This window comes from Lithobates pipiens, unplaced genomic scaffold (genome assembly GCF_037356315.1).
Source record: "Lithobates pipiens isolate NorthernLeopardFrog02 unplaced genomic scaffold, aLitPip1_a1.2 Scaffold_23, whole genome shotgun sequence".
Taxonomy (NCBI): domain Eukaryota; kingdom Metazoa; phylum Chordata; class Amphibia; order Anura; family Ranidae; genus Lithobates; species Lithobates pipiens.
In genome coordinates, this window is record NW_027507785.1 from 191,403,090 (window position 1) to 191,428,115 (window position 25,026).

At 45.6% G+C, this 25,026-nt stretch overlaps 1 protein-coding gene across 1 annotated transcript in view; it reads left to right on the top strand.

Annotated features, from left to right (window-relative positions):
- The window catches only part of LOC143928079 (coagulation factor XIII B chain-like), a 508,518-nt gene extending 485,087 nt beyond the window's left edge, over positions 1 to 23,431 (top strand). The window contains exons 10-11 of the mRNA XM_077452694.1: positions 17,781 to 17,987; positions 23,054 to 23,431. Of these exons, the coding sequence (XP_077308820.1) occupies positions 17,781 to 17,987; positions 23,054 to 23,070 (224 nt within the window). The 3' untranslated portion in view covers positions 23,071 to 23,431. The remainder of the gene's footprint in view (positions 1 to 17,780; positions 17,988 to 23,053) is intronic.
- The last annotated feature ends 1,595 nt before the right edge of the window (positions 23,432 to 25,026 follow it).

Consider the following 25,026-nt stretch of genomic DNA (forward strand, 5'->3'; position numbering starts at 1 on the left):
GCGCGTGTACAGGTAGGCGGGGCCCGCGAAGGAGACGTCGCGGGCTCCGCCGCCTGGAATGGGCTTAAAGGGCAACCCCAACGCCGAAAAAAATCGGCGTGGGGGTTCCCCCAAAGTCCACACCAGACCCTTGTCCGAGCACGCTACCCGGCCGGCCAGGAAAGGGGGGCGAGCGAGCGCGCCCCCCCTCCTGAGCCGTACCAGGCCGCGTGCCCTCAACATGGGGGGGTGCCTTGGGGAAGGGGGGGCCGCGCGGCCCCCCCACCCCAAAGCACCTTGTCCCCATGTTGATGAGGACAAGGGCCTCTTCCCGACAACCCTGGCCGTTGGTTGTCGGGGTCTGCGGGCGGGGGGCTTATCGGAATCCGGGAGCCCCCTTTAAGAAGGGGGCCCCCGGATACCGGCCCCCCACCCTATGTGAATGAGTATGGGGTACAATGTACCCCTACCCATTCACCTGTGAAATAAAGTACAAAAAAAAACACAACACAGGGGAAAAAATATTTTATTGCACAGCTCCGGGGGTCTTCCGTCTTCGGGGGTCTTCTCGCCGGACTCCTCCGCTATCTTCGTGTAGCTCTTTTACTAGCGGAGGAGTCCGGCTTTCTTCCTCCCCGCCGCCGGCCTCTTCTCCCGACTTCAGGGGTCTTGTCCCCCTCTTCGGTTCTTCTGCCGGGCCACCGCGCCTTCTTGTAGCTCTTTTGCAGGCGGTGGCCCGGTCTTCTGTCGCCGCTGCCTTCCGTTCTTCTGTCGCCGCCTTCGGTTCTTCTGCCGGGCCACCGCGCCTTCTTGTAGCTCTTTTACAGGCGGTGGCCCGGTCTTCTGTCGCCGCTGTCGCTGTCGCCGCCTTCCGTTCTTGTTCTTCTTCTTGTTCTTCTTCTTCTTCTCCAGGCGATGTTGACACGTCGCTCCCTCCGGCCGGAATGCCAGAGCCGCGCTGTGCGGTCACTTATATAGTGACAATGGGGCGGGGTCACATGGTATATGTCACATGGGTTGGTCACATGGGTTGATGTCACATGGGGACTATGACATCGTAAGGGGCGGGGTCACCATGTGACCAACCCATGTGACATATACCATGTGACCCCGCCCCATTGTCACTATATAAGTGACCGCACAGCGCGGCTCTGGCATTCCGGCCGGAGGGAGCGACGTGTCAACATCGCCTGGAGAAGAAGAAGAAGAACAAGAAGAAGAACAAGAACGGAAGGCGGCGACAGCGACAGCGGCGACAGCGACAGCGGCGACAGAAGACCGGGCCACCGCCTGTAAAAGAGCTACAAGAAGGCGCGGTGGCCCGGCAGAAGAACCGAAGGCGGCGACAGAAGAACGGAAGGCAGCGGCGACAGAAGACCGGGCCACCGCCTGCAAAAGAGCTACAAGAAGGCGCGGTGGCCCGGCAGAAGAACCGAAGAGGGGGACAAGACCCCCGAAGTCGGGAGAAGAGGCCGGCGGCGGGGAGGAAGAAAGCCGGACTCCTCCGCTAGTAAAAGAGCTACACGAAGATAGCGGAGGAGTCCGGCGAGAAGACCCCCGAAGACGGAAGACCCCCGGAGCTGTGCAATAAAATATTTTTTCCCCTGTGTTGTGTTTTTTTTTGTACTTTATTTCACAGGTGAATGGGTAGGGGTACATTGTACCCCATACTCATTCACATAGGGTGGGGGGCCGGTATCCGGGGGCCCCCTTCTTAAAGGGGGCTCCCGGATTCCGATAAGCCCCCCGCCTGCAGACCCCGACAACCAACGGCCAGGGTTGTCGGGAAGAGGCCCTTGTCCTCATCAACATGGGGACAAGGTGCTTTGGGGTGGGGGGGCCGCGCGGCCCCCCCTTCCCCAAGGCACCCCCCCATGTTGAGGGCACGCGGCCTGGTACGGCTCAGGAGGGGGGGCGCGCTCGCTCGCCCCCCTTTCCTGGCCGGCCGGGTAGCGTGCTCGGACAAGGGTCTGGTGTGGACTTTGGGGGAACCCCCACGCCAATTTTTTTCGGCGTTGGGGTTCCCCTTTAAGCCCATTCCAGGCGGCGGAGCCCGCGACGTCTCCTTCGCGGGCCCCGCCTACCTGTACACGCGCTCGAAATGGGCGGATTTGCCTCCGCCTTACGTGGGCGAGTCCGTTCATTTCAAAAGTTGAGCGGACTGTTTGGCAAACAGTTCGTTGAAACAGTCCGCTCGTGTGTGGGCAAGTCCGCTCATGCAAATTTTGAGCGGACTGTTTGCCGAAACTGTTTGACGAACAAGGTTGGGCAAACAGTCCGCGTGTGTGTACGCGGCCTAAAAGTTCTTTGGTGTGGGCCTTTTTTGAGACGAGTGCATCAGATCGCACCGCTGCTATTTGCAACATATGTCTCAAGCGTATCTCACGTGGCCAAAAAATCAGCCTCTTGGGCACCACATGCTTGACCAGACATATGTTGACCTGCCATGCAGCTCGTTAGCAAGCGTACCTCAAAGACCCACACCAAAGAACAAAGCGGACCTCTCCTTGCTCCTCATCAGCTGGCATCTCCAACCCCACTAGACCTTCAGTCCTCTCTGAAACCTGCTCTGAGAGGAATGAAGGTGTAGAATTAGGTGTGTCACAGCCAAGTGCTTCCGGGAACTCTGCTAGCGGTACACCCACGTCCGATTATAGCAGGCAAATGTCCCTGCCCCAGCTGCTGGACCGGCGAAAGAAGTTCACTCCCAGCCATCCACATGCCCAGCGGTTGAATGCTAGCTTGGCTAAATTGCTAGCACTTCAACTGCTGCCTTTTCAGTTGGTAGACTCGGCCCCCTTCCGTGAGTTTGTACAATGTGCGGTTCCTCAGTGGCAGGTCCCCAAATGCCACTTTTTCTCACGGAAGGTGATTCCGGCTCTCTACCGGCATGTGGAAGGCAATGTCCTTGCCTCACTGGACAGGGCGGTCAGCAGTAAGGTGCATATTACCGCTGACTCATGGTCCAGCAGGCATGGACAGGGACGTTACCTGTCTTTAACGGCCCATTGGGTCACTCTTCTGGCAGCTGGGAAGGATGCAGGACAAGGTGCAGTAGTGTTGGAGGTTGTTCCGCCACCACGCCTCCAAAATGCTATTATTGGTTGTGACACACCTCTCTCCTCCTCCCCCTCCTCTTCTTCTTCCTCCATGGCCTCTTCCCGTGCTGTCCTCAGAACCAGCGGTGCTCCGTAGGCGTTCCAGGGGCTACGCAAGTACGCAGGCAAAACGATGCCATGCCGTGCTTGCGCTGGTTTGTTTGGGGGACAGGAGCCACACTGGGGCGGATGTTTTGTCAGCTCTGCAGGGGCAGGCCAAGAGGTGGTTGACGCCACGCCAGCTTAAACCAGGAATGGTGGTTTGCGACAATGGCACCAACCTCCTCTCCGCCTTCCGACAGGGACAACTGACCCATGTGCCCTGTGTAGCTCACGTCCTTAACCTGGTGGTGCAGCGGTTCTTGGGCAGGTACCCTGGCTTACAGGATGTCCTGAAGCAGGCCAGGAAAGTCTGTGTGCATTTCCGCCGATCATTTAATGCCTGTGCTCGGCTGGCTGAGCTCCAAAAGGAGTTGAACCTGCCCAAGAACCGCCTTATATGTGACATGGCCACCAGATGGAACTCAACATTGGCCATGCTGCAGCGGCTGCACACGCAGGAGAGGGCCATCAATGAGTACCTGTGCGACTACGGCACCAGGACAGGGTCAGGGGAGCTTGGTTTTTTCTCACCACGCCAGTGGGGCATGATCAGCGATGCATGCACTGTCCTGTCACCGTTTGAGGAGGCCGCAAGGATGGTGAGCAGTGACAGTGCATGCATCAGTGACACTGTACCTCTTGTCCACCTCTTGGAGCATACGCTGCGTGGAATAATGGACAGGGCACTTGAGGCAGAACAGAGGCAGGAAGAGGAGGGCTTCCTTGCCTCTCAAGGCCCCCTTTATCCAGACAGTGTTCCTGCTGTGCCACCCATCACACAGGAAGAGGATGAGGAGGAGGATGATTGTGTCAGCATGGAGGTGGAGGCTGGCACTCAGCATCAGCAGCAGCAGCAGCAGCAGTCTTGTAGGGATGATTTACAGTCCCAAGAAACACATGGACTTGTACGTGGCTGGGAGGAGGTAGCTGCGGATCATGTTGTCCTTTAGGGATGAGCCGAACACCCCCTGGTTCGTACCAGAACTTTCGAACGGACCCCACGTTCGTTACGAACGTTAGAACCCCATTGAAGTCTATGGGAATCGAAAGTTCGAAATGAAAAGTGCTAATTTTAACGGCTAATATGCAAGATACTGTCCTAAAAAGGGTTTGGAGACCTGGCTCCTGCCCCAGGGGACATGGGTCAATGCCTAAAATGTTTTTAAAAATGGCCGTTTTGGTGGGAGCACTGATTTTAATGACGATTAAAGTGAAAAAAAAAAGTGAAATATTCCTGTAAATATGGTGCCTGGGGGGTGTCTGTAGTATGCCTGTGAAGTGCCACGTGTTTCCCGTGTTTAGAACAGTCCCTGCACAAAATGACATTAAACGGAAATAACACCATTTAAAACTGCTTGCGGTTTTAATGTTATATCTGGTTCCTGCAATATGGTTGAAAATCATTCAGAAAAATGGCATGGGTAGCCCTCCCTGCCCATTACCAGCCTATTTGGGTCTTGTACGCATATTAAGGGGAACCCTGTACCCATATTAAAAAAAGGAAATGCGTGTGGCCCCCAGGCCCTATATACTCAGAACAGCAGTATACAGGCGGTGCAAACAAGACAGGGACTGTGTAGGTTTGTTGTGTTAAGTTGAATCTGTTTGTAATTTTCAACTGGTACATTTTTAAAGTGTAGCTCCAGTCAAAAAAACTATTTTTAAGCTTTTTGGAAAACATAGGGAAGGGTTATCACCCCTGTATAATTTGTTTTCTCGTCCATCTTTTTTTATTATTAAAGATAGATCACTAGCTATATAGGTGAGGTGAATATCGCTGGGTGTATACTGCGGTCAGGGCACGCAGACAATAACCAGATAACAGCAGAGATAAAGGGGTATATACAGATGTATACTGTGCTGTGCTGGAGGCACACACAACTTCCAATAACTCCTGCAGATGGCAATTGGGCTCAAATAGAGAACAGCTATGTAGGTGGATTATAGCGGTATGTACTGGGTACAGAGCACGCAGACAGCACGCACTATCTCCTAACACTACTGACTGCAAGCTCTATTATTAAAGATAGATCACTAGCTATATAGGTGAGGTGAATATAGTGGTGTATACTGCGGTCAGGGCACAGACAATAACCACTACACAACAGCAAGATAGGAAATCAGCCAAAAACGATCGGTGTGTACTGTGTTGAAGGTACACAGAACACCCACTGCTTTAGATGCCAACACACTACACGAGGCTGCCTCAATGGCGGCCTTATATAGTGTGGGGCGTGCACTACACAGCCTGAGCTATGATTGGCCACAGGCATCCTGCCTGTGGCCAATCATGGCTCTCCTCGCGGCTGGCGCTGCGATTGGCCAAGCATGCGAGGTCACAGTGCATGCTTGGCCAATCATGAGCCAGCAATGCACTGCGCCATCGCAGTGCATTGTGGGCCGTGAGCGCCACATGAATTTTGACGCGAACGGACCAAGTGTTCGGATTTCGCCGAACGGACGAACAGCCAATGTTCGAGTCGAACGTACGTTCGACTCGAACACGAAGCTCATCCCTATTGTCCTTAGTGACCCAGAGGACTCCGGACCGAATGCCTCAGCTAACCTACGCTGCATGGCCTCCCTGATCCTGCAAAGCCTGCGGAAGGATCCTCGTATTCTTCGGATCAAGGAGAGGGACCATTACTGGCTGGCCACTCTCCTTGATCCACGGTACAAGGGTAAGGTTGCCGACCTTATCTTGCCATCGCAGAGGGAGCAGAGGATGAGACATCTCCGGGAGGCCTTGCAGAAAGCTCTGTGCAACGCGTTCCCAGAGACTGGGAGGTTACAAACTCCTGGTCCTGGACAACGTGTTGCTGAGGCATCGGTCAGAAGGAGCGGTGGAGAAGGTGGCCGTCTGACTGATGCTTTCAGACAATTTTTTAGTCCGCAGCCCCAAGGTATGATCGGTTCCAGCACCCATCGCCAGCGTCTGATTTACATGGGGCAAGAATACCTAGAGGCAAGGTTAGACTTGGACACCTTTCCCACCGAAAATCCTCTGGCTTACTGGGTCTTGAGGATGGATCACTGGCCAGAGCTTGCACAGTATGCAATTGAGCTACTGGCCTGTCCTGTATCCAGCGTTCTTTCGGAACGCACCTTCAGTGCTGCTGGTGGCTTTGTTACCAATCACAAGGTGCGCCTGTCCACCGAATCAGTTGATCGACTGACCTTCATCAAGATGAATCAGTCTTGGATCACCCACAGTTACCAAGCACCTGAAGCTGATGTAACCGAATAATTTTTTTTGAAATATCACATCCCTTCAAGACTGCCTATGCTGATGCTGAGTGACTGTCCTGTTATGTTGATTATTTATCCTCTTCCTCCTCCGCTGATATGTTGGAAGAACATTTCTGGTTCTGGTTGATGCCATCAGCCCAATTTTTCTGCCCCTGTTTAACAGGGGCGTTTAAGTACAATTTTTGATGCAATGCTTTGCAGCAAGGCTAATTCCTGCAATAAAACTAGAGTATATGGCAGAGGTTGCAGTGTGGTGGCACCAGTGCCTAAGGCCAAATTTTTCTGCCCCTGTTTAACAGGGACATGTAATTACAATTCTTGATCTAATATTTCACAGGAGGGCCCCTTCCTGTGCCCACCCAGAGTAATGGTGAGGACTTATAGTGTTGTGGCACCAGCACCACAACCACCAAAGGTAAATTTTTCTACCACTGTTCAACAATGGCATGTAATTACAATTCTTGATATAATCGTTCACAGCAGGGCGCTCCAGCGCCCACCAAGAGTCACTTTGAGGGCTTACAATGTTGTGGCAAAACCAACACCTTGTTCCGCCATTTCTGCAGAGCATATAGGGCAGGCCCCTACTTTCAAACATCCAATTTACAAACATCTCCTACTTGCAAACGGAAGGAGACAACAGCAAGTGAGATGAAAAAAGATGGACGACAAAACAAATTATACAGGGGTGATAACCCTTCCCTATGTTTTCCAAAAAGCTTTAAAATAGTTTTTTTGACTGGAGCTACACTTTAAAAATGTACCAGTTGAAAATTACAAACAGATTCAACTTAACACAACAAACCTACACAGTCCCTGTCTTGTTTGCACCGCCTGTATACTGCTGTTCTGAGTATATAGGGCCTGGGGGCCACACGCATTTCCTTTTTTTAATATGGGTACGGGGTTCCCCTTAATATGCGTACAAGACCTAAAGGGGCTGGTAATGGGCAGGGAGGGCTACCCATGCCATTTTTCTCAATGATTTTCAACCATATTGCAGGAACCAGATATAACATTAAAACCGCAAGCAGTTTTAAATAGTGTTATTTCCGTTTAATGTCATTTTGTGCAGGGACTGTTCTAAACACGGAAACACGTGACACTTCACAGGCATACTACAGACACCCCCCCAGGCACCATATTTAAAGGAATATTTCACTTTTTTTTTTTCACTTTAATCGTCATTAAAATCGGTGCTCCCGCCAAAATGGCCATTTTTAAAAACATTTTAGGCATTGACCCATGTCCCCTGGGGCAAGAGCCAGGTCCCCAAACCCTTTCTAGGACAGTATCTTGCATATTAGCCGTTAAAATTAGCACTTTTAATTTCGACCGTTCGAGTCCCATAGACGTCAATGGGGTTCTAAAGTTTGTTTGAATTTGGGGTCCGTTCGAAAGTTCTGGTGCAAACCGAACCGGGGGGTGTTCAGCTCATCCCTATACACAGGCCTCCGCACATGTACATGTGCGCACACACATATAAAGTCAAACATGAACTGGAGGTTCTAAAAGGTGCGTCACTCCTGAGTGTTTTGCCCAACAGATATGCGACTCTGCATACACATGCAAGGAGTACGCATGGAAAGAAGCATATATAGAGAGAAGATGCGTATAAAACCTATATAATTTATAAAAAAACATTTTTTTAGAAGATATGCATGTGTACTAATATATACCAGTGGGGATTTATCAAGGATTAGTATATATAGGGGTACTTAAGCCACATTCGTTATACAGAGAGCTTTAATAGGTTTTTTTATTACGATGGATAAGCCCTGTGGAGTTAATTGTGAAAATTAATAATAGTCAAATATTTTTACAGTATTACTATTATAATATTGGGATGGGAAATGGGGGGGGGGGAACAAAGAAAGGGACAATGGGGGGGACAGAAGGGGACAAAGGAGGGGACGGGGGATGTAGTGGGAAAGGATAGTAAACAAAGATTATGTATCTCTCATAGTAACAACCCTAGTTATACAACTGAATTTATTTCTATTTTCTTGTTGAGGCCCCCAGGTGCAAGGGTGTCAAGCGTATATATATCCAGAAGGTTTCCCTCTCACATAGACGCTTGAAGCGCTCTGCGAGGGGGAAAGATCCAGGTACCTGTTCGATCACCCATACTTGCATGCCTTCAGTGGAACCTTGATGATGTTCTTTAAAATGTCGTGGGATGGTTAGATTAGGGTCTCCTTCTACCGATCTGCGATGTTCACCGAACCTCTTTCTTAGGGTTCGGATGGTACGTCCAATGTAGAGTAAATTGCAGGGGCAACGGATCGCATATACTACGAATTCTGAAGAACAGTTGTAAAATTCTTTAAGTTGATATGTGTTACCTTTTTGTGGTGAAGGATTTTTGACGATGATGGACAAATTTGCAGGTCAAGCGCTTAGAGGAGCTGCACCTAAAAAAAAATATTAAAAGCCAGCAGCTACTAATATTGCAGCTGCTGACTTTTAATAATATCACACTTACCTGTCCCAGGTTCCAGCGATGTCGGCGGCAGATGACGAGCGATCGCTCGTCTCGCTGCAGCCACCGCCGCCATCCTCTGTCAGGGAATCGGGAAGTGAAGCATGAGGGCTTCACTGCCCGGTTCCCTACTGCGCATGCGCGAGTCGCACTGTGCTGGTTCCCCGCTGTGTCTCTGGGAACTGAGTGCTTCCCAGAACACAACGGGGGGCGGAGCCATGCAGGGGTGGGCGGTGCCATGCGGCGGTCTGGCCGGAAGTGGGTGCAGTTACCTGGATTATCCAGGTAACTGCACCCCCCTCCCCCCCCGAAAGGTGCCGATTGTGGCACCGGAGGGGGGGAGGGATAATACTAGCGGAACTTCCCCTTTAGGGTGAAGAACCGCTTTAAGTTTTTTACATTGATACATGCCCTTCAGGGCGAGAAAGGTCCTGGGCGGTCTGAGTTTTTGTTTGTTGATTTTAGTTTGCTCGGGGCAATGAAACTTTTTACATTTCGGGCTCTACGGTATGTAATCTTGGGGTATTGGTGATTGATGATTTTAGCAAGGGGTCTTCCAAAAGGATACCCCAATGGTTTTGGAAGATCCTTTCCATTTTTTTTATGTTGAGAGTAATATTGGGTGATAAATCTAGTGGTGTGAGTTTGATAGTGGGCAGTGTGTTTGCTCTCTATGGTTTCATGTTGAAGGGCTAAGTCATGGGCTGTTTCTGACTGAGTGTCCAGGAATTTGGCAAAGGCTTCCTCTACTAAGATAGAAGGATAGCCTTTGTCCTCAAATTTTGTTTTGAACAGAGTGCATTGTTCCATATAGTCTGAATTGTGAGTACAATTTTGTTTCAGATGATTGAATTGGCTTTTTGGAATATTAGAAATCCACCTCGGGTGATGACAACTTTGGAAATGTAAATATGAGTTTCCTACAGTGGGCTTGATGTAGTTTCTTGCAAAGATGCTATTGTCAGTATGACAGAGTTCAAGATCCAGGAAGAGTAGACTATCTGAACTGGATTCGAATGAGAAAGATAGACCCAGATTATTGGTATTACAATGGGTTACAAAATCATCAAAAGTTTGTGGAGTCTAAGATGAACTCTGCTTGTGCAGTTTTCAGGGATGGGTCTAGGGCTAGGAAGTGTTTTACCGCTCGGAGGCCAACATCGTGGGGGATGGATGTATACAAGGAGTTAACATCCAGAGAGACCCACTGGTAAGTGGGCTCCCAGGAGTACGTTTTTAGAATGTCCAACAAATGTGTACCATCGCATATATAGGTTGATAAGTTTTGCACCAAAGGTTGCAGGAAATGATCAATGTAGATGGAGAAAGAGCTGGTTATGCTCTCCATTGCGGCTACAATGGGTCTACCTGAGGGATTCTTGGAGTCTTTGTGTATTTTTGGGAGATGGTAAAAATATGGAGTATTATAGTATGTTCTGGATAAGAAAGAGGCTTCTGCTTTAGTGATAATATGATCCTTGCTTTATAAGTGCTTCAGCTTCTAGATAGAAGAGGGGGAGTGGGTCGCTTTTCAAGGGTTTATATGTATTTTTATCGGACAATAATCTATTTGCTTCATTTACATAGTCATCGTGGTTTTGGATTACTACACCTCCCCCTTTGTCTGCTGTTTTAATGACAATAGAGGTGGTGTTTGTTAATTTTTGGAGGGCCGTAGATTCTTGGAGGGTGAGGTTATTTTTACGACGCTGTGTGGAAGAGGTAGATTTACATAGACATTTTATGTCTGCATATACAACCTGATAAAAACTTAGTATATATGGGCCTTTGGCCTGGCTGGGTTTGAATATGGATTTTGGTCGAAACTGAGTATGTTTCACTGGAGGTGAATCCAACTGATATTATGTAAAATAGGGAGTGTCTGAGAGCATAGTGTTAGTGGAGGAGTCTTCATTCATATTGTACAATTCTTCTAAAATAGTTAAACAGGGGTCATCCGAGTCTGCGTCTATTGTAGACAGAAGGGGAATATTATCAATGGGCTCTGTAGTGTTAGTGGGATTCTCTTTATTGGATTTAATATTGAAAAAACGTTTTACTGTGTATGAATTTATTTAGATTTTAAATAAAGGTCTCAATTTCACACCTACCACAAATCCCAATCCGTTTATTTTATTTGTAGATTAGTGCACCAGACCTGCTGGCTGACCGACGGGGTTGGAGGTTTACTGTTTGCAGTCCCCCCAAAGAAAATCACCGGCTGCCACTGCTTTCAAATTTAGCACATGTGTGAAAGCGCTCAAACACGCCAAACAAATAACAAAATAGCAAGTGCAATAAAAAAAGTGGACGCCTCCAAATATAAATGTGAATAACATAATATAAATTGCTGAAACACAGTGCAAGTCCGTGAACCAATCCAATCTATAAAGCAGTCTGTGAAGAATTAGGTTTTCTCAGAAAATGCCACCACCTTTATTGCCTTTTGGGCATTTTCTAACCTTAAACTATGACCCTTATCACAAAGGTCAGATAAACGCACCTTCAGAGCATAAATCCCCAGTTGGGCAGTGGTGGATGGAAGGGATACAAAATAGCAATCCTGGAACTGCTCACACAGCTGTCTTCAGCAAATTAGCTCAAAGATCAACTCATCCAGTCCAAGCAAATCACCACACTGTCATGAATCTGCAGTTTCTTTCCTTGATTGATTACCTCTCTGGTCTGTATATCGGTTTTAGGGACCATGCTTTTACACCTGTGTGTTTAAATAATTTTCTCTCATCATGGCTGAGGTGCAGCCTCTAACAGGAAACACTATTTTACCCCATGCACTGCAAACCAGCCTTCCCCGAGCAACAAGTGTGTGAAGGCTTCCCTGGGTGATTCTTGCCATGTTCTCTATACTTGATTCCTGTGTAACGACTTTGGCTTGTTCTTCTGGCCATCCCTGTCTGCTTGTTGTCCCAACCTTTGGCTTGTCCTCCTGACTATTCTATGTTGCCCTGGACTGCTGCCTCCTCTCCATCCACCAGAGCCAACTGTGAGTGGGGAGACCCTGGGGGCCCCGCCCTGGAGTCAGCTGCAGCCAAGTCCATCCTCACCATCAGAGACCCTGGTTTGTAAATGCTATAACTTTTGTACAAACCAATCAGTATATGCTTATCAGTGGTGCAAAATCAGCAGTGCATAATCAGGCTCACTTCTGCATAGAAACCAATGAGCTTCCAGGTTTTATTACCAAAGCTTAATTGAACAAGCTGGGGTTAGAAGCTCATTGGTTTCTATGCAGAAGTGAGCCTGATTTTGCACTTTCCAGCTTTAGTAAATAAACTCCATTGTGTACTTAAAAGTGGGGTATGCCAGTATGTAGCAGAATCAATTTTGACCTAAATTGATTAAGAAATTAGATTTTTTTAAAAAAAAATTTATTGGATGTGTTTTATAGCACAAAGTAAAAAATATATATATTTTTAAATTGTCTGTCTTTTTTTGTTTATCCACTTAAGGACCGCCGTATTGCCATTGTACGTCATCACAATGGCACAGGCAGGCACAAGCACGTAGATGTACGTGCCTGCCTTCCAGCGGGTGGGGGGTCTGATCGGAACCCCTCCCGCTGGATACGGCGGTCCGGTTCGCTGCAGAAGCAATCCGTGATGAGGAGATGGCCGTTGGTTTCTGGCCACCCCCTCTGGATCGCTCCTGGCCAATGACGAACTTCCTCCCACTGTGTATTCTTTACACAGGAAGGAGGAAGTGGTGTCATTCTCCTCGGGGCGGTCTTTTTGACCGGACTACGAGGAGAAGACTAAAAGTAAGTGTGCACCAACACTACACTGACATGTAGGTACACACAGGCACACAAACCCCCCCTGATCCCCCCTCCCCCCCCCCCCAGTCAGTGTCACTGATTGCATTGATCATTTCTTTACTGATCAATGCATTCAGTGTCAGTTGTAACAGTTAAAAAGGTCAGAGCAGTTAGTGTTAGGTCCAGGATAGCCCCCTATCACCCCCCAATAAAGAGTTAACCCTTTCACCCCCTTTTGCCAGTGTCACTAAGCGATCATTTTTCTGATCGCTGCATCAGTGTCGCTACTGTCGCTAGGTAGCTAGTTATTTTTTTAGGTTCACCGCCAGGTTTTTATATCGCTAGGTACCCCGATATACTACCCAATAATGGTTTTAACCCCCTGATTGCCCCTAGTTAACCCTTTCACCCCCTTTTGCCAGTGTCACTAAGCGATCATTTTTCTGATCGCTGCATTGGTGTCACTAGTGTCGCTAGGTAGCTAGTTATTTTTTTAGGTTCACCGCCAGGTTTTTATAGCGCTAGGTACCCCGATATACTACCCAATAATGGTTTTAACCCCCTGATTGCCCCTAGTTAACCCTTTCACCAGCGATCACAGTATAAGTGTCACTGGTGACGCTGGTTAGCCAGTTAGTTATTTAGGTTCCCCATCAGGTTTTTATATAGCGCCAGGGACCCCCATATACTACCTAATAAAATTTTGAACCCCCTGATTGCCCCTAGTTAACCCTTTCACCACTGATCACCGTATAAGTGTTACGGGTGACTCTGGTTAGTTTGCTTTTTATAGCATCAGGGCACCCACCATTTATTACCCAATAAAGGTTTAACCCCCTGATCACCTGGCGGGTGATATCAATTAGGTTTTAGGGTCAGGGTCTGCATCGCCCCAGGCAGCGCTAGGTTAGTGCCAGTACCGCTAACACCCACACGCAAAGCATAAACCTCCCGTAGTGGTATAGAATCTGAACAGATCAATATCTGATCTGATCAGATCTATACTAGCGTCCCCAGCAGTTCAGGGTTCCAAAAAAACGCATTGTTAGCGGGATCAGCCCAGATACCTGCTGGCACCTGCGTTTTGCCCCTCTGCCCAGCCCACCCAAGTGCAGTATCAATCGATCACTGTCACTTACAAAACACTAAACACATAACTGCAGCGATCGCAGAGTCAGGCCTGATCCCTGCGATCGCTAACAGTTTTTTTGGTAGCATTTTATATTTAAATCCGGAAGGCAGTGCTTGGTATTCGGGGTCCCGTACGTGGCTAGGCTCCCAAAAAGTCCCCCACATGTGGTATCCCTGTACTCGGGAGAAGCAGCAGAATTTATTTTGGGGTGTAATTTGACTTATGCCCATAGCATGTGTGAGCAATATATCATTTAGTGACAACTTTGTGCAAAAAAAAAAAAGTTTGTAATATTCCCGCATCTTGTGGCAAAATATAAAATATTCCATGGACTCAACATGCCTCTCAGTAAATATCTTGGGGTGTCTACTTTCCAAAATGGGGTCATTTTGGGGGGTTTTGTGCTATTTTGGCATTTTATGGCCTTCGAAACTGTGATAGGTAGTGAGGAGTGAAATCAAAAATTTGCACCCTTAGAAATCCTGAAGGTGGTGATTGGTTTTCAGGGTGCTGTGCGCGACTAGACTCCCAAAAAGTCCCACACATGTGATATTCCCATACTCAGGAGAAGTAGCGGAATATATTTTGGGGTGCAATTCCACATATAACCATGGCATGTGTGAGCAATATATCATTTAGTGACAACTTTTTGTAATTTTTTTTTTTTTTGTCATTATTCAATCCCTTAGGACAAAAAATAAATAAATATTCAATGGGCTCAACATACCCATCAGCAATTTCCTTGGGGTGTCTACTTTCCAAAATGGGGTCATTTGGGGGGGGGGGGGGTTGTACTGCCCTGCCATTTTAGCACCTCAAGAAATGAGATAGGCAGTCATAAATTAAAAGCTGTGTAAATTCCAGAAAATGTACTCTAGTTTGTAGACGCTATAACTTTTGCGCAAACCAAAAAATATACGCTTATTGAAATTTTTTTTTACTAAAGACATGTGGCTGAATAAATTTTGCCCTCAATGTATGACTAAAATTTCGTTTATTTGATTTTTCTTATAACAAAAAGAAGAAAATATCTTTTTTTTTCAAAATGTTCGCTCTTTTTCCATTTATATCGCAAAAAATAAAAATCGCAGAGGCAATCAAATACCATCAAAAGAAAGCTCTATTTGTGGGAAGAAAAGGACGCAAATTTCGTTTGGGTGCAATATTGCATGACCGCGCAATTACCAGTTAAAGCGCGCAGTGCGAAATTGGAAAAAGACCTCTGGTCCTTAACCACTTGCCGCCCGCCCTATTAGAAATAGACGGCGGCAAAGTGGTTTGATAATCCTGACCGGACGTCATATGATGTCCTCAGGATTATGAGCCGCTGCGCACCCCCGGGGGCGCGCATCGCGGTGATCGTTGTTGCGGGGTGTCAGTCTGACACCCGGCAACTACGATCTTGGTAAAGAGTCTCCGACGGAGACTCTTTACCACGTGATCAGCCGTGTCCAATCACGGCTGATCACAGTGTAAATGGGAAGAGCCGGTGATCGGCTTTTCCTCACTCGTGTCTGTCAGACGCGAGTAGAGGAGAGCCAATCGGCTGCCCCCCCGAGGATGCCCACACTGGACCACCAGGGACACCAAAAGGGAAAAGGTAATCCTCCTTAGACCACCAGGGATGCCCATGGTCAGCACAATGGATGGCAATCAGTGCCCATAATGGATGCCAATCAGTGCCCACAATGGGCATCACTGATTGGCATGCATTATTGTTTGGCACTGATTGGCATCCATTAGTACAGTATAAAACCAATGCCGCCTATGAGTGCCCACCTGTGCCGCCTATGAGTGCCCACCTGTGCCGCCTATGAGTGCCCACCTGTGCCGCCTATGAGTGCCCACCCATGCCCATCTGTGCCGCCTATCCATGCCCATCTGTGCCGCCTATCCATGCCCATCTGTGCCGCCTATCCATGCCCATCTGTGCCGCCTATCCATGCCAATCCGTGCCAGCTATCAGTGCCAATTTGTGCCACCTATCAGTGTCCATCCGTGTCGCCCATCCGTGTCGCCCATCCGTGCCGCCTATCAGTGCCGCCTATCAGTGTCCATCAATGCCACCTCATCAGTGCCACTTCATTGGTGCCCATCAGTGCCCATCAGTGTAGCCCCATCAGTGCCCATCAGTGCCCATCAGTGAAGGAGAAAACGTACTTATTTACAAAGTTTTGAAACTGAAACAAAAAACATTTTTTTTTTCAAAATTTTCGGTATTTTTTTATTTGTAGCGCAAAAAATAAAAACCGTAGAGGTGATCAAATACCACCAAAAGAAAGCTCTATTTGTGGGAAAAAAATGATAAAAATTTAATTTGGGTACAGTGTAGCATGACCGCGCAATTGTCATTCAAAGTGCGACAGCGCTGAAAGCTCAAAATTGGTCTGGGCAGGAAGGTGTTTAAGTGCCCGGTATTGAAGTGGCTAAGGTGTTTATTGGTCCGGGGCTGTAGTGGTTATAGTGCAAAAAATAAAAACTACAGAGGTGATCAAATACCACCAAAAGAACGCTCTATTTGTGGGGAAAAAAGGACATAATTTTATTTGAGTACAACGTCGCACAACTGCACAATTGTCAGTTAATGTAACGCAGTGCCAAATCGCCAAAAAAATTGGCTGGTCATGAACAGAAGTAAACCTTTTGGAGCTGACGTGGTTAAAGAAAAAGTGAAAATCACACTCACATGTAATATGAAGAGATCCGTATGTAGATCCTATGAAGCAACGCTGTTGTACTCAGTAGCGGTTGTGTGGAGCACTGGATGGATGGATGCAGGCTGTTGGTTCTCATCCATCCATCCTATGAGCAAGTAATAATTTTTAGTGCTGTGGCTGAGAACAGTTTTTGCCTTTAAAACCACAGTTCCAGAGAGCCCGGAGCACAGCAAGAGAAGCAATAAGCGCAGGGCGGCATGACAGAGGGAATAGGGGGTTAACTAAAGAAGGCTCTGGTCATGTGGGGAGGGGGCGGAGGAGCAGGCATCCAGAGGGGGGAGTGGCTTCACACACAGGATCAGTCTGGCCACGAGGAGAGAACTTCCCACCCTCCCTCCCTAATCTTTGGGGGGTTTTGTTGTGGTTATTAATGTTTCTACTTTGCATTTCAGATACCAGGATGTCGTGGCAGCGGCGTGGTGTTGGTCTTTGCGGGTGGAGGTTAAACCCCAGTTATGGAAGAGGGCGGGACTCATTGGTGATATGGGGCCCGTGGGTGGTGGTCCAGCTAACGGTGGTTTTAGCTGGAAGGTGGTTACCGGGTGCACTGCGGTCAGTGGTTTGTGTCTCCGAGCCAGCAGGTCAGCTGGAGGCCTATTTTAGTTTTAAGGTACCGCAGTGCCGGATTGGAGATGGTGTTTAGAGTGGTGGGTTTTTCCTGCAAAGACCAATGGGTGGAGTTAACGGGTACTACAGTTTTATTACAGTTTTTATACAGTTATGTTTATTGATGTTAATTTATTTGAATATTTAATAAACAAAAGTTAATTGGCTGCTACGGCCAATTATTTACTCCAATTTTGGTGTGGTCTCCTTTTCTGGGGGGAGTATGGGGACGTAGCAGTGGTTAAGATATATATGTTTACAATATGGGGGATAGTAGCCCATCTATTATACGAGTGTCAAGTATTTTCTCTTGCTCCAGTTGATTTCTGTACAATTCATTTGGTATAGTGTTCCATATATTGCATGATATTTTATACTGCAGCATGAGAGAACACAAAGTCGTTTTATTATCTGTCCCATTTATGAAAACGTTACCCAGAAATGTCAAATCTTTGCAAGTCAAAGCGGCCAGGGATTTGGCCACAAGCACGTGTGTTGTAGTCTGCAAGCCACGGCATAAAAAAGTTGTGTTATTTCAAAGTTCAAATTACATACTTTTTCCTTGCACTGTATATTTTAAAATAAATACATTTGTTTTTACCATTTTTCTGAACATATTTTTTTTAATTGTTTTTTTTAGGTACATGTCGGATAATCCAGAATGACCTTGATGAAAACTTCTTAGAACTGGATGAAAGTCATGAAAATGAGGTCTTTTATGAAGAAGGAGAAACTGTCAGCTTTAAATGTAAAACTGGATATAGAAAGTCGAGTGGACTGACTGGAACATGTACTAAATCTGAAAAACAACCAGCAGAATATACACTGACTTATCCTACTTGTAGAGGTGAGTAGCAATTTATTAAACATTTTGTAATCATTTCAAAAATATATTGCATATACAGGCATACCCCACTTTTTTTTCCAGGTTTTATTACCAAAGCTTAATTGAACAATCTTGGGTTAGAAGCTCATTGGTTCCATGCAGAAGTGATCCTGATTTTGCACTTTGCAGCTTTAGTTAAAAAAAAAAAAAATTGTGTACTTTACACATACCTCCCAAGTTTTGAACTTCAGAATGAGGGACACTTGAGGGAGGAATCGACCAACAGCGCGCTACATGCACTGTTGCAAAAGTGGGCGTGGCCAAACTCTTAGTGGGAGGGGCTTAAATAGTGTGGTTTAACGAAACCCAGGTTTAATGGTACCTCTAAAATATGGTTTAATTGCTGTGCCACAAGATAGTCTCACGGACACATACAAACCCCAGCACTATTATTAGTAAGACAGACAGATGGCAGGAGAGTGCAGGGATGGTTACTTTGATCTGAATGGACGATGACAGGTTCTTTATACTGCCAGACACACCTAGGTGCCTAAATTTTCTCTCAGATCTCCTGTAGGGAGGCCCAGGCCCGTTTTTAAGGCAGGGCAAAATGGGCAGCTGCCCTGGGCCCTGTCATTGTTGTGGAACCCAAAGAAGCTGCCTCATACTTGCCAAATATCCTGGCTTAAATTCCCTTGTCCCTTGAGGTTTTAGCCCCTTGCTGTGTCCCGATATCTCAGTGTGAAGTGCTGCTACTAAAGCTCTGCCCTATTGTGGTGTACAGATGATTTACATGTAAATTACTGGAATTCATATGTAAATAGCGGTGGCATTCATATGTAAGTAGCGGCGGCCGGCAGCATTGATATGTATATAATGCCCCCTGAGGTCATATCCACAGTAATCTCTAGTAACCAATCAACAAGCAGAAATCATGTGCTGTAATCTCTAGCAACTAATCAGTGAGCCGTAATGTGTGCTGTACCTTTGGCGACCAGTCAGTGAGTGGTAATGATACACTGTAACCTCTAGCAACCAGTCAGTGAGCGATAATGATACACTGTAACCACTGGCAACCAATTGCAATAGCTGCCTGATGATTGTAAACTGAATTTGAGTCTAGCTGCTATTTATTGTATATCTCAGAGCAGGTGGAGAGTGAAACTGCATGGGGGGAGGGGCCCCAAGAAATTTTTTGCCCAGGCTCCAATCAATATTAAAGACGGCCCTGGGTAGGCCCCAGAGAATGCACTGGACAGATCCAATCTGGAGAGAGATATCTGCAATGAGAGATCTCACTAATACATACATAGAGCTCAGGGGGAGGCCAGCCTGACACATCATTCCCTCCCACCAGCACAGTGAGTAGATGAAACTAGGGTTGCCACCTTTTCTTCAAGTCAAACCCCAACACTTTAGCGGCGCACAGCAATTCTTTTTTTAAATAGTATAAACTATACATATATTTTGCTATTAAATAACATTCATATGAAGTTAATAACAAGAGTCCCCTTTACATCAGAGTCCACAGAGTTCCCCTTTTACATCTGAATCCACAGAGTTCCTCTTTAACTGTAAGGGGGGACTCTGCAGACTCTGATGTAAGGGAGAACTCTGGGGACTCTAACATAAGGGATGCTCTGGGAAACCCAGATGTAAGGGGGAACACTGAGAACTCTGCTGTACGGAGAGGACACTGATGTAAGGGAGAACACTGAGAACTCTGCTGTACGGAGAGGACCCTGATTTAAGGGGGAGCACTGAGAACTCTGATGTACGGAGAGGACCCTGATGTAAGGGAGAACACTGAGAACTCTGATGTACGGAGAGGACCCTGATGTAAGGGAGAACACTGAGAACTCTGCTGTACGGAGAGGACACTGATGTAAGGGAGTACACTGAGAACTCTGATGTACGGAGAGGACTCTGATGTAAGGGAGAACACTGAGAACTCTAATGTACGGAGAGGACCCTGATGTAAGGGAGAACACTGAGAACTCTGCTGTACGGAGAGGACCCTGATTTAAGGGGGAGCACTGAGAACTATGATGTATGGAGAGGACCCTGATGCAAGGGAGAACACTGGGGCCTCGGTTATAAAGGGGAACTCTGATGTAAGGGGTGCTCTGAGAACCCTGAATTACCTTAGTGTACTCACTAAGAGGCAGGCGAGAGAAGGAGGGAGACTTCAGTCACAGACAGGGATGGATGGTGAGCTCACTCACCCATTGAAAGTCAGCACCTCTCATTCAGATGCATCTGGAAGACATAGTCTGGTCTGAATAATGTGTCCGGGTTTCAGGCAGTCTGAAACCTGGACGCATGATTCCAAACCCGAACTGTCCGGGTGAATCCCGGACAGGTGGCAACCCTAGATGAAACCTCACACAGCATGTAATACCCAGGAAGTGATGTCCTCAGCACTGTACATTGTGAATGCACAATCACAAACATCAGAGTTGCAGACACACAAACCTCCTCAGAAAGCAGCTGACATGCTGGGACCTGTAGTCCCTCCTTTGAATGACTCAGATACCCCACCAACCAATCAGTGCTCAGCCTCCTTTCACAATACACTCAACTCACATTCACCTCTAGTGTTCTACCTGTGCACAGTACTAACAGAAACTGCTCATGTCGAAAAGGACATAGAAGGAGGGGCAGGACTTAGATACAATATGCTAGAGGGGAGGGTCTATGTTTTGTGTAAGGGAGGAAGGGGGAAGTGTGGTGTGCAGGATGTGATAGGGAGGGAGAGGAGCACTCCATGTAATGAAGTACAATGGGAGCCGCTCTTTCATTACACTGGTTGTTTGACAGAGAGGGCAGGTCTGAGTAGCAGTCCCACCCCATACCCGACATCACAGCTTGGATTTGACAGGTAAAATCTGTCATCGGAGCTGAACAGTGCACATCCAGCTGGCTGGCCAATCCCTGGCTGTTTACACTGCTGCAGGTCCTATCTAGCCACAAGCTGATATACTGTACAGTATAAGCAACATAATTATGTGATTATGCAGAACAATGAACCTGTACAGCGGGATAGCGGGACAAACATCTGAATGCAGGAAATTCCCGCCCAATCCGGGATGGTTGGGAGGTATGCATAACATTGTGCTTTGCCCATGAAGATCATGGTAATCAAATACATTTTTTAATATAAAAAAGAACAGTTACATAGTAAGGCCTCATGCACACAAGCTGTACAACATGAAAACTGGGTCTATTTCTTTATCCCAGAGCCACAAGTGCTGTATATGGCCCTGAACACAGACAGTCTGCATGAGCTAAAGGTCAGTACAGACACGTGTGTTTATGCAAGTACCTGTGTATAACCGCAAACAGCCGCTCACACCTAATGATTTCTATGGATGACTATACCTAGCACCTGTGGCTCCTCAGCAGGGAAATATACCCAAAGTTTATGTTGTATACCCCAGGTGCCTACGTACATGAGGCCTAAGGCTGATTTGCTAAAGTATTTGAGAATTTTCATAGTATTAATTGTTTGAAGATTCACTTCAGTTATCCAGTCATGTGAAAGCAAATCTCTGTTTACTGGCTGATCGAAAAAAAAAAAAATCAATGTATGGCCAGCCTTATTTATTGTGCACATGATTTAATAATTGAAGTAAATCTTCAGACATTTTATTGTGTGAACAATCTCAAATACTTTAGTAAATTAGCCTCACTGAGTCTAGGTCAGAGGCCTGTCATCTTTGTGGTTGGTATCATGCCAACAAGATTATGGGATTGATTTACTAAAGGTAAATATACTGTGCACTTGCGCCAGAGCTTAGTAAATGAGGCAAAACATTGCTTTGCAAAGAATAAATCACATGCAAGGAAAATAAAAAAACTGCATTTATGTTTGTACATGATGTGATGATAAAAACCATCAGAGCTTCCCCTCAGCTCTAGAACAAATGCACCTAAAGTGTACTTGCAGTGCCCAGTGTTATTGCCTTTAGTAAATCAACTTCCCTGTCATTTACATTACTTTTTTTCCTCAAGATTTGTATTTAACCACTTCCCTACCCACCCATAGACATATGACGTCCGCAGATGGGATCTCCCATCCTGGGCAGGCCTCATATGACGTCCTCGGCTTCCTGGCGGTATTGGGGGTGCACACACCTGCCACGTCACCAAGGAGCCAATGCGCATGCCCGGCGATCGCTCATTACAGAACAGGACCTTGGGTCTGTGTGTGTAAACACACAGATCCATGTCCTGTCAGGGGAGAGGAGACAGATTGTGTGTTCATACAAGTATGAACACAGATCGGTTTTCTCCACAAGTCAGTCCCCTCCCCCTCCCCAGTTAAAATTACTCCCTAGCTAACATTTAACTCGTTGATCATCCCCTACTGTTAACTCTTTCCCTGCCAGTGACATTTATACAGTAACCAGTGCATTTTTATGGCACTGATCGCTGTATAAATGTGGTTCCAAAATAGTGTCAAAAGTGTCCGATATGTCTGCCGCAATGTCAAAGCCATGATAACAATTGCAGATCGCCGCCATTACTAGTTAAAAAAAAGTAATAATAATAAAAATGCCATAAATCTATCCCCTCTTTTGTAGGTGCTATAACTTTTGCATAAAACCAATCAATATATGCTTATTGCTATTTTTTTTACCAAAAATATGTAGAAGAATACATATCGACCTAAACTGAGAAGAAGAAGAAACAAAGAAATATTTTTTTTTTGTTTGTTTTTGTTATGGGATTTTTTATATAGTAAAAAGTAAAAAAATATTGCGTTTTTTTTTCAAACTGTCGCTCTTCTTTTGTTTATAGCAAAAAAAATTATTAAAAAAAATTCATATAGGTACAGTATTGCATGACTGCGCAATTGTCATTCAAAATGTTACAGCACTGAAAATTGGCCTGGGAAGGAAGGGGGAGAAAAGTGGTTAAAAAGTAATATTTTCAAGGTCAATAGTTTGGAAAGATTTGTGTTCTATAAGTAGCCTTATTTACAGAGTTATAATTCACAGTACACATTCATCATGTTTTGGGATTTTCTATTACATAAATACAACTTCAAGTGTAGCCTAATCTTTGTTGTTTTTTTTTAACAGAAGAATCTGTGGTGTGAAGATAAGATGTCACTCACATACATTTAGAAAATGTTACCATGTGAACAAAGCATTTGTTGGAAAAGAGTCTTGGAGTTTTTGAGCTGAAGGATGGACTTTTATATGATATGTACAATGATGAATGAAGAAATTACTGCACAAATTAGTTATGTCATTAAACAGATTTGTTTACATGTTTTGATTTCACTGTGTGGATTAAGTTTGAGTGGAAACAAATGAATAAAGCATTGTGCAGTGACCTATATTTACAGTCATGCAAAAATTCAAAAAAGTCATTAAAGTCTCGTATTGGTTTTATAAAGTCATGCAGATGGAAACCCCACTCCTTGCACATTTATTAAAGCTATTCCTTACTGTTCATTTCTATTGGGTGAGTGCGTTTTTTTTTATAAGGTTACACTTAAAGGATTTCTGTATTATACATAAGTCCTCTGATGTACAGAACATGCTGTATGCAACTTATAAGACTGCTAACAGATTCGTTACAAGACAGCCAACCCTACTATACATGGCCTTTGGTGTTTGGCAGCCTTGATGCTCTAAAACCAAAAAATAAAAAGATTTATTCCTGTAGAAGGATTCTAGCTTGATTTTTTTTTTTCTTTCCATATTTTTTCTCTTGTTAAATTTATTTAGTTTTTGCAAAGGAAAATAAAATAATATAATGCATGGATACATAGCTTACATTCAAAATGCTTTACAATATAATGGTATGTATAGAACCATCTTACAAATGTGTTTATTTTATGTACTTTGTAAATAATAGGCGTATGAATAAAGATGATAATCAAGTAGTCAAACTGAATAGAATTATCTAGATGTAAGGTAAGCAGTGTAAGAAGGAAGGCTAAAGAATAAATATCCTTATTTTATACAAAAAAGAAAATAACAGAAGGGGGGAAAAAAAGATAGAAAAGATAGAAGGAAGGAGTTGCCCAGGGTGTTGTCCTGGCTCAAGGTGGATATACATGATTAATTGGTGAATATACCGTATAACCTAGTGTGGTAGTAACAAGGATTGGTCAAAGTTGGTGGGGAAGTAGTGTTTAATCCATGGTTGCCAAATCTTGCAAAATTTATTGATCTTATTTTCTTCAATAGCTGTCATCTTAGCGTACATGAGTGCTTTGTTCATTCTGTGTTTAGCTTCGGCTACAATTGGGGTTTGAAACTTCCATGCCTTAGCAATTTTATGTTTAGCTGCAGTACTAAGTTGAATAAAGAATTGAAATTGGGTATGGGTGAGAGTAGTGGGTTTAAGATTGAGAATTGCCATAACAGGATCTGGAGGAATAGCAATTTCCAGAGCTTTAGAGGCCATAAGAAATATGTTCTTCCAGAATTCTTTGACAACTGGACATTGCCACCATATGTGGAAATGTGTACCTGGCGTGTCACATCCTCTAAAACAATTAGGTGAATATGTGGTGATGAATTTAGCTATTCTAGTTGGTACTAGGTACCAACGTGCTAGAACCTTGTAATTTGTTTCTACAGCAAAACAGTTTGGAGAAGAAGTTTCGGTTTCCACTAGAACCTTTAAATGGACCGAAAATTCTTACGAACTTTAGAACCCCATTAGTCTATGGGACTCGAACGTTTGAAATCAAAAGTGCTAATTTTAAAGGCTAATATGCAAGTCATTGTCCTAAAAAGGGTTTGGGGACCCGATTCCTGCCCCAGGGGGCATTTATCAATGCAAAAAAAGTTTTAAAAACTGCTGTTTTTCCAGGAGCACTGATTTTAATGACACTTAAAGTGAAAAAAAAGTGAAATATTCCTTTAACCACTTCAGCCCCGGACCAATTGTCAGCCTAAGGACCAGAGGTCTTTTTACAATTTTGCACTGCACTGCTTTAACTGGTAATTGCGCGGTCATGCAATGTTGTACCCAAACAAAATTTGCGTCCTTTTCTTACCACAAATAGAGCTTTCTTTTGATGGTATTTGATTGC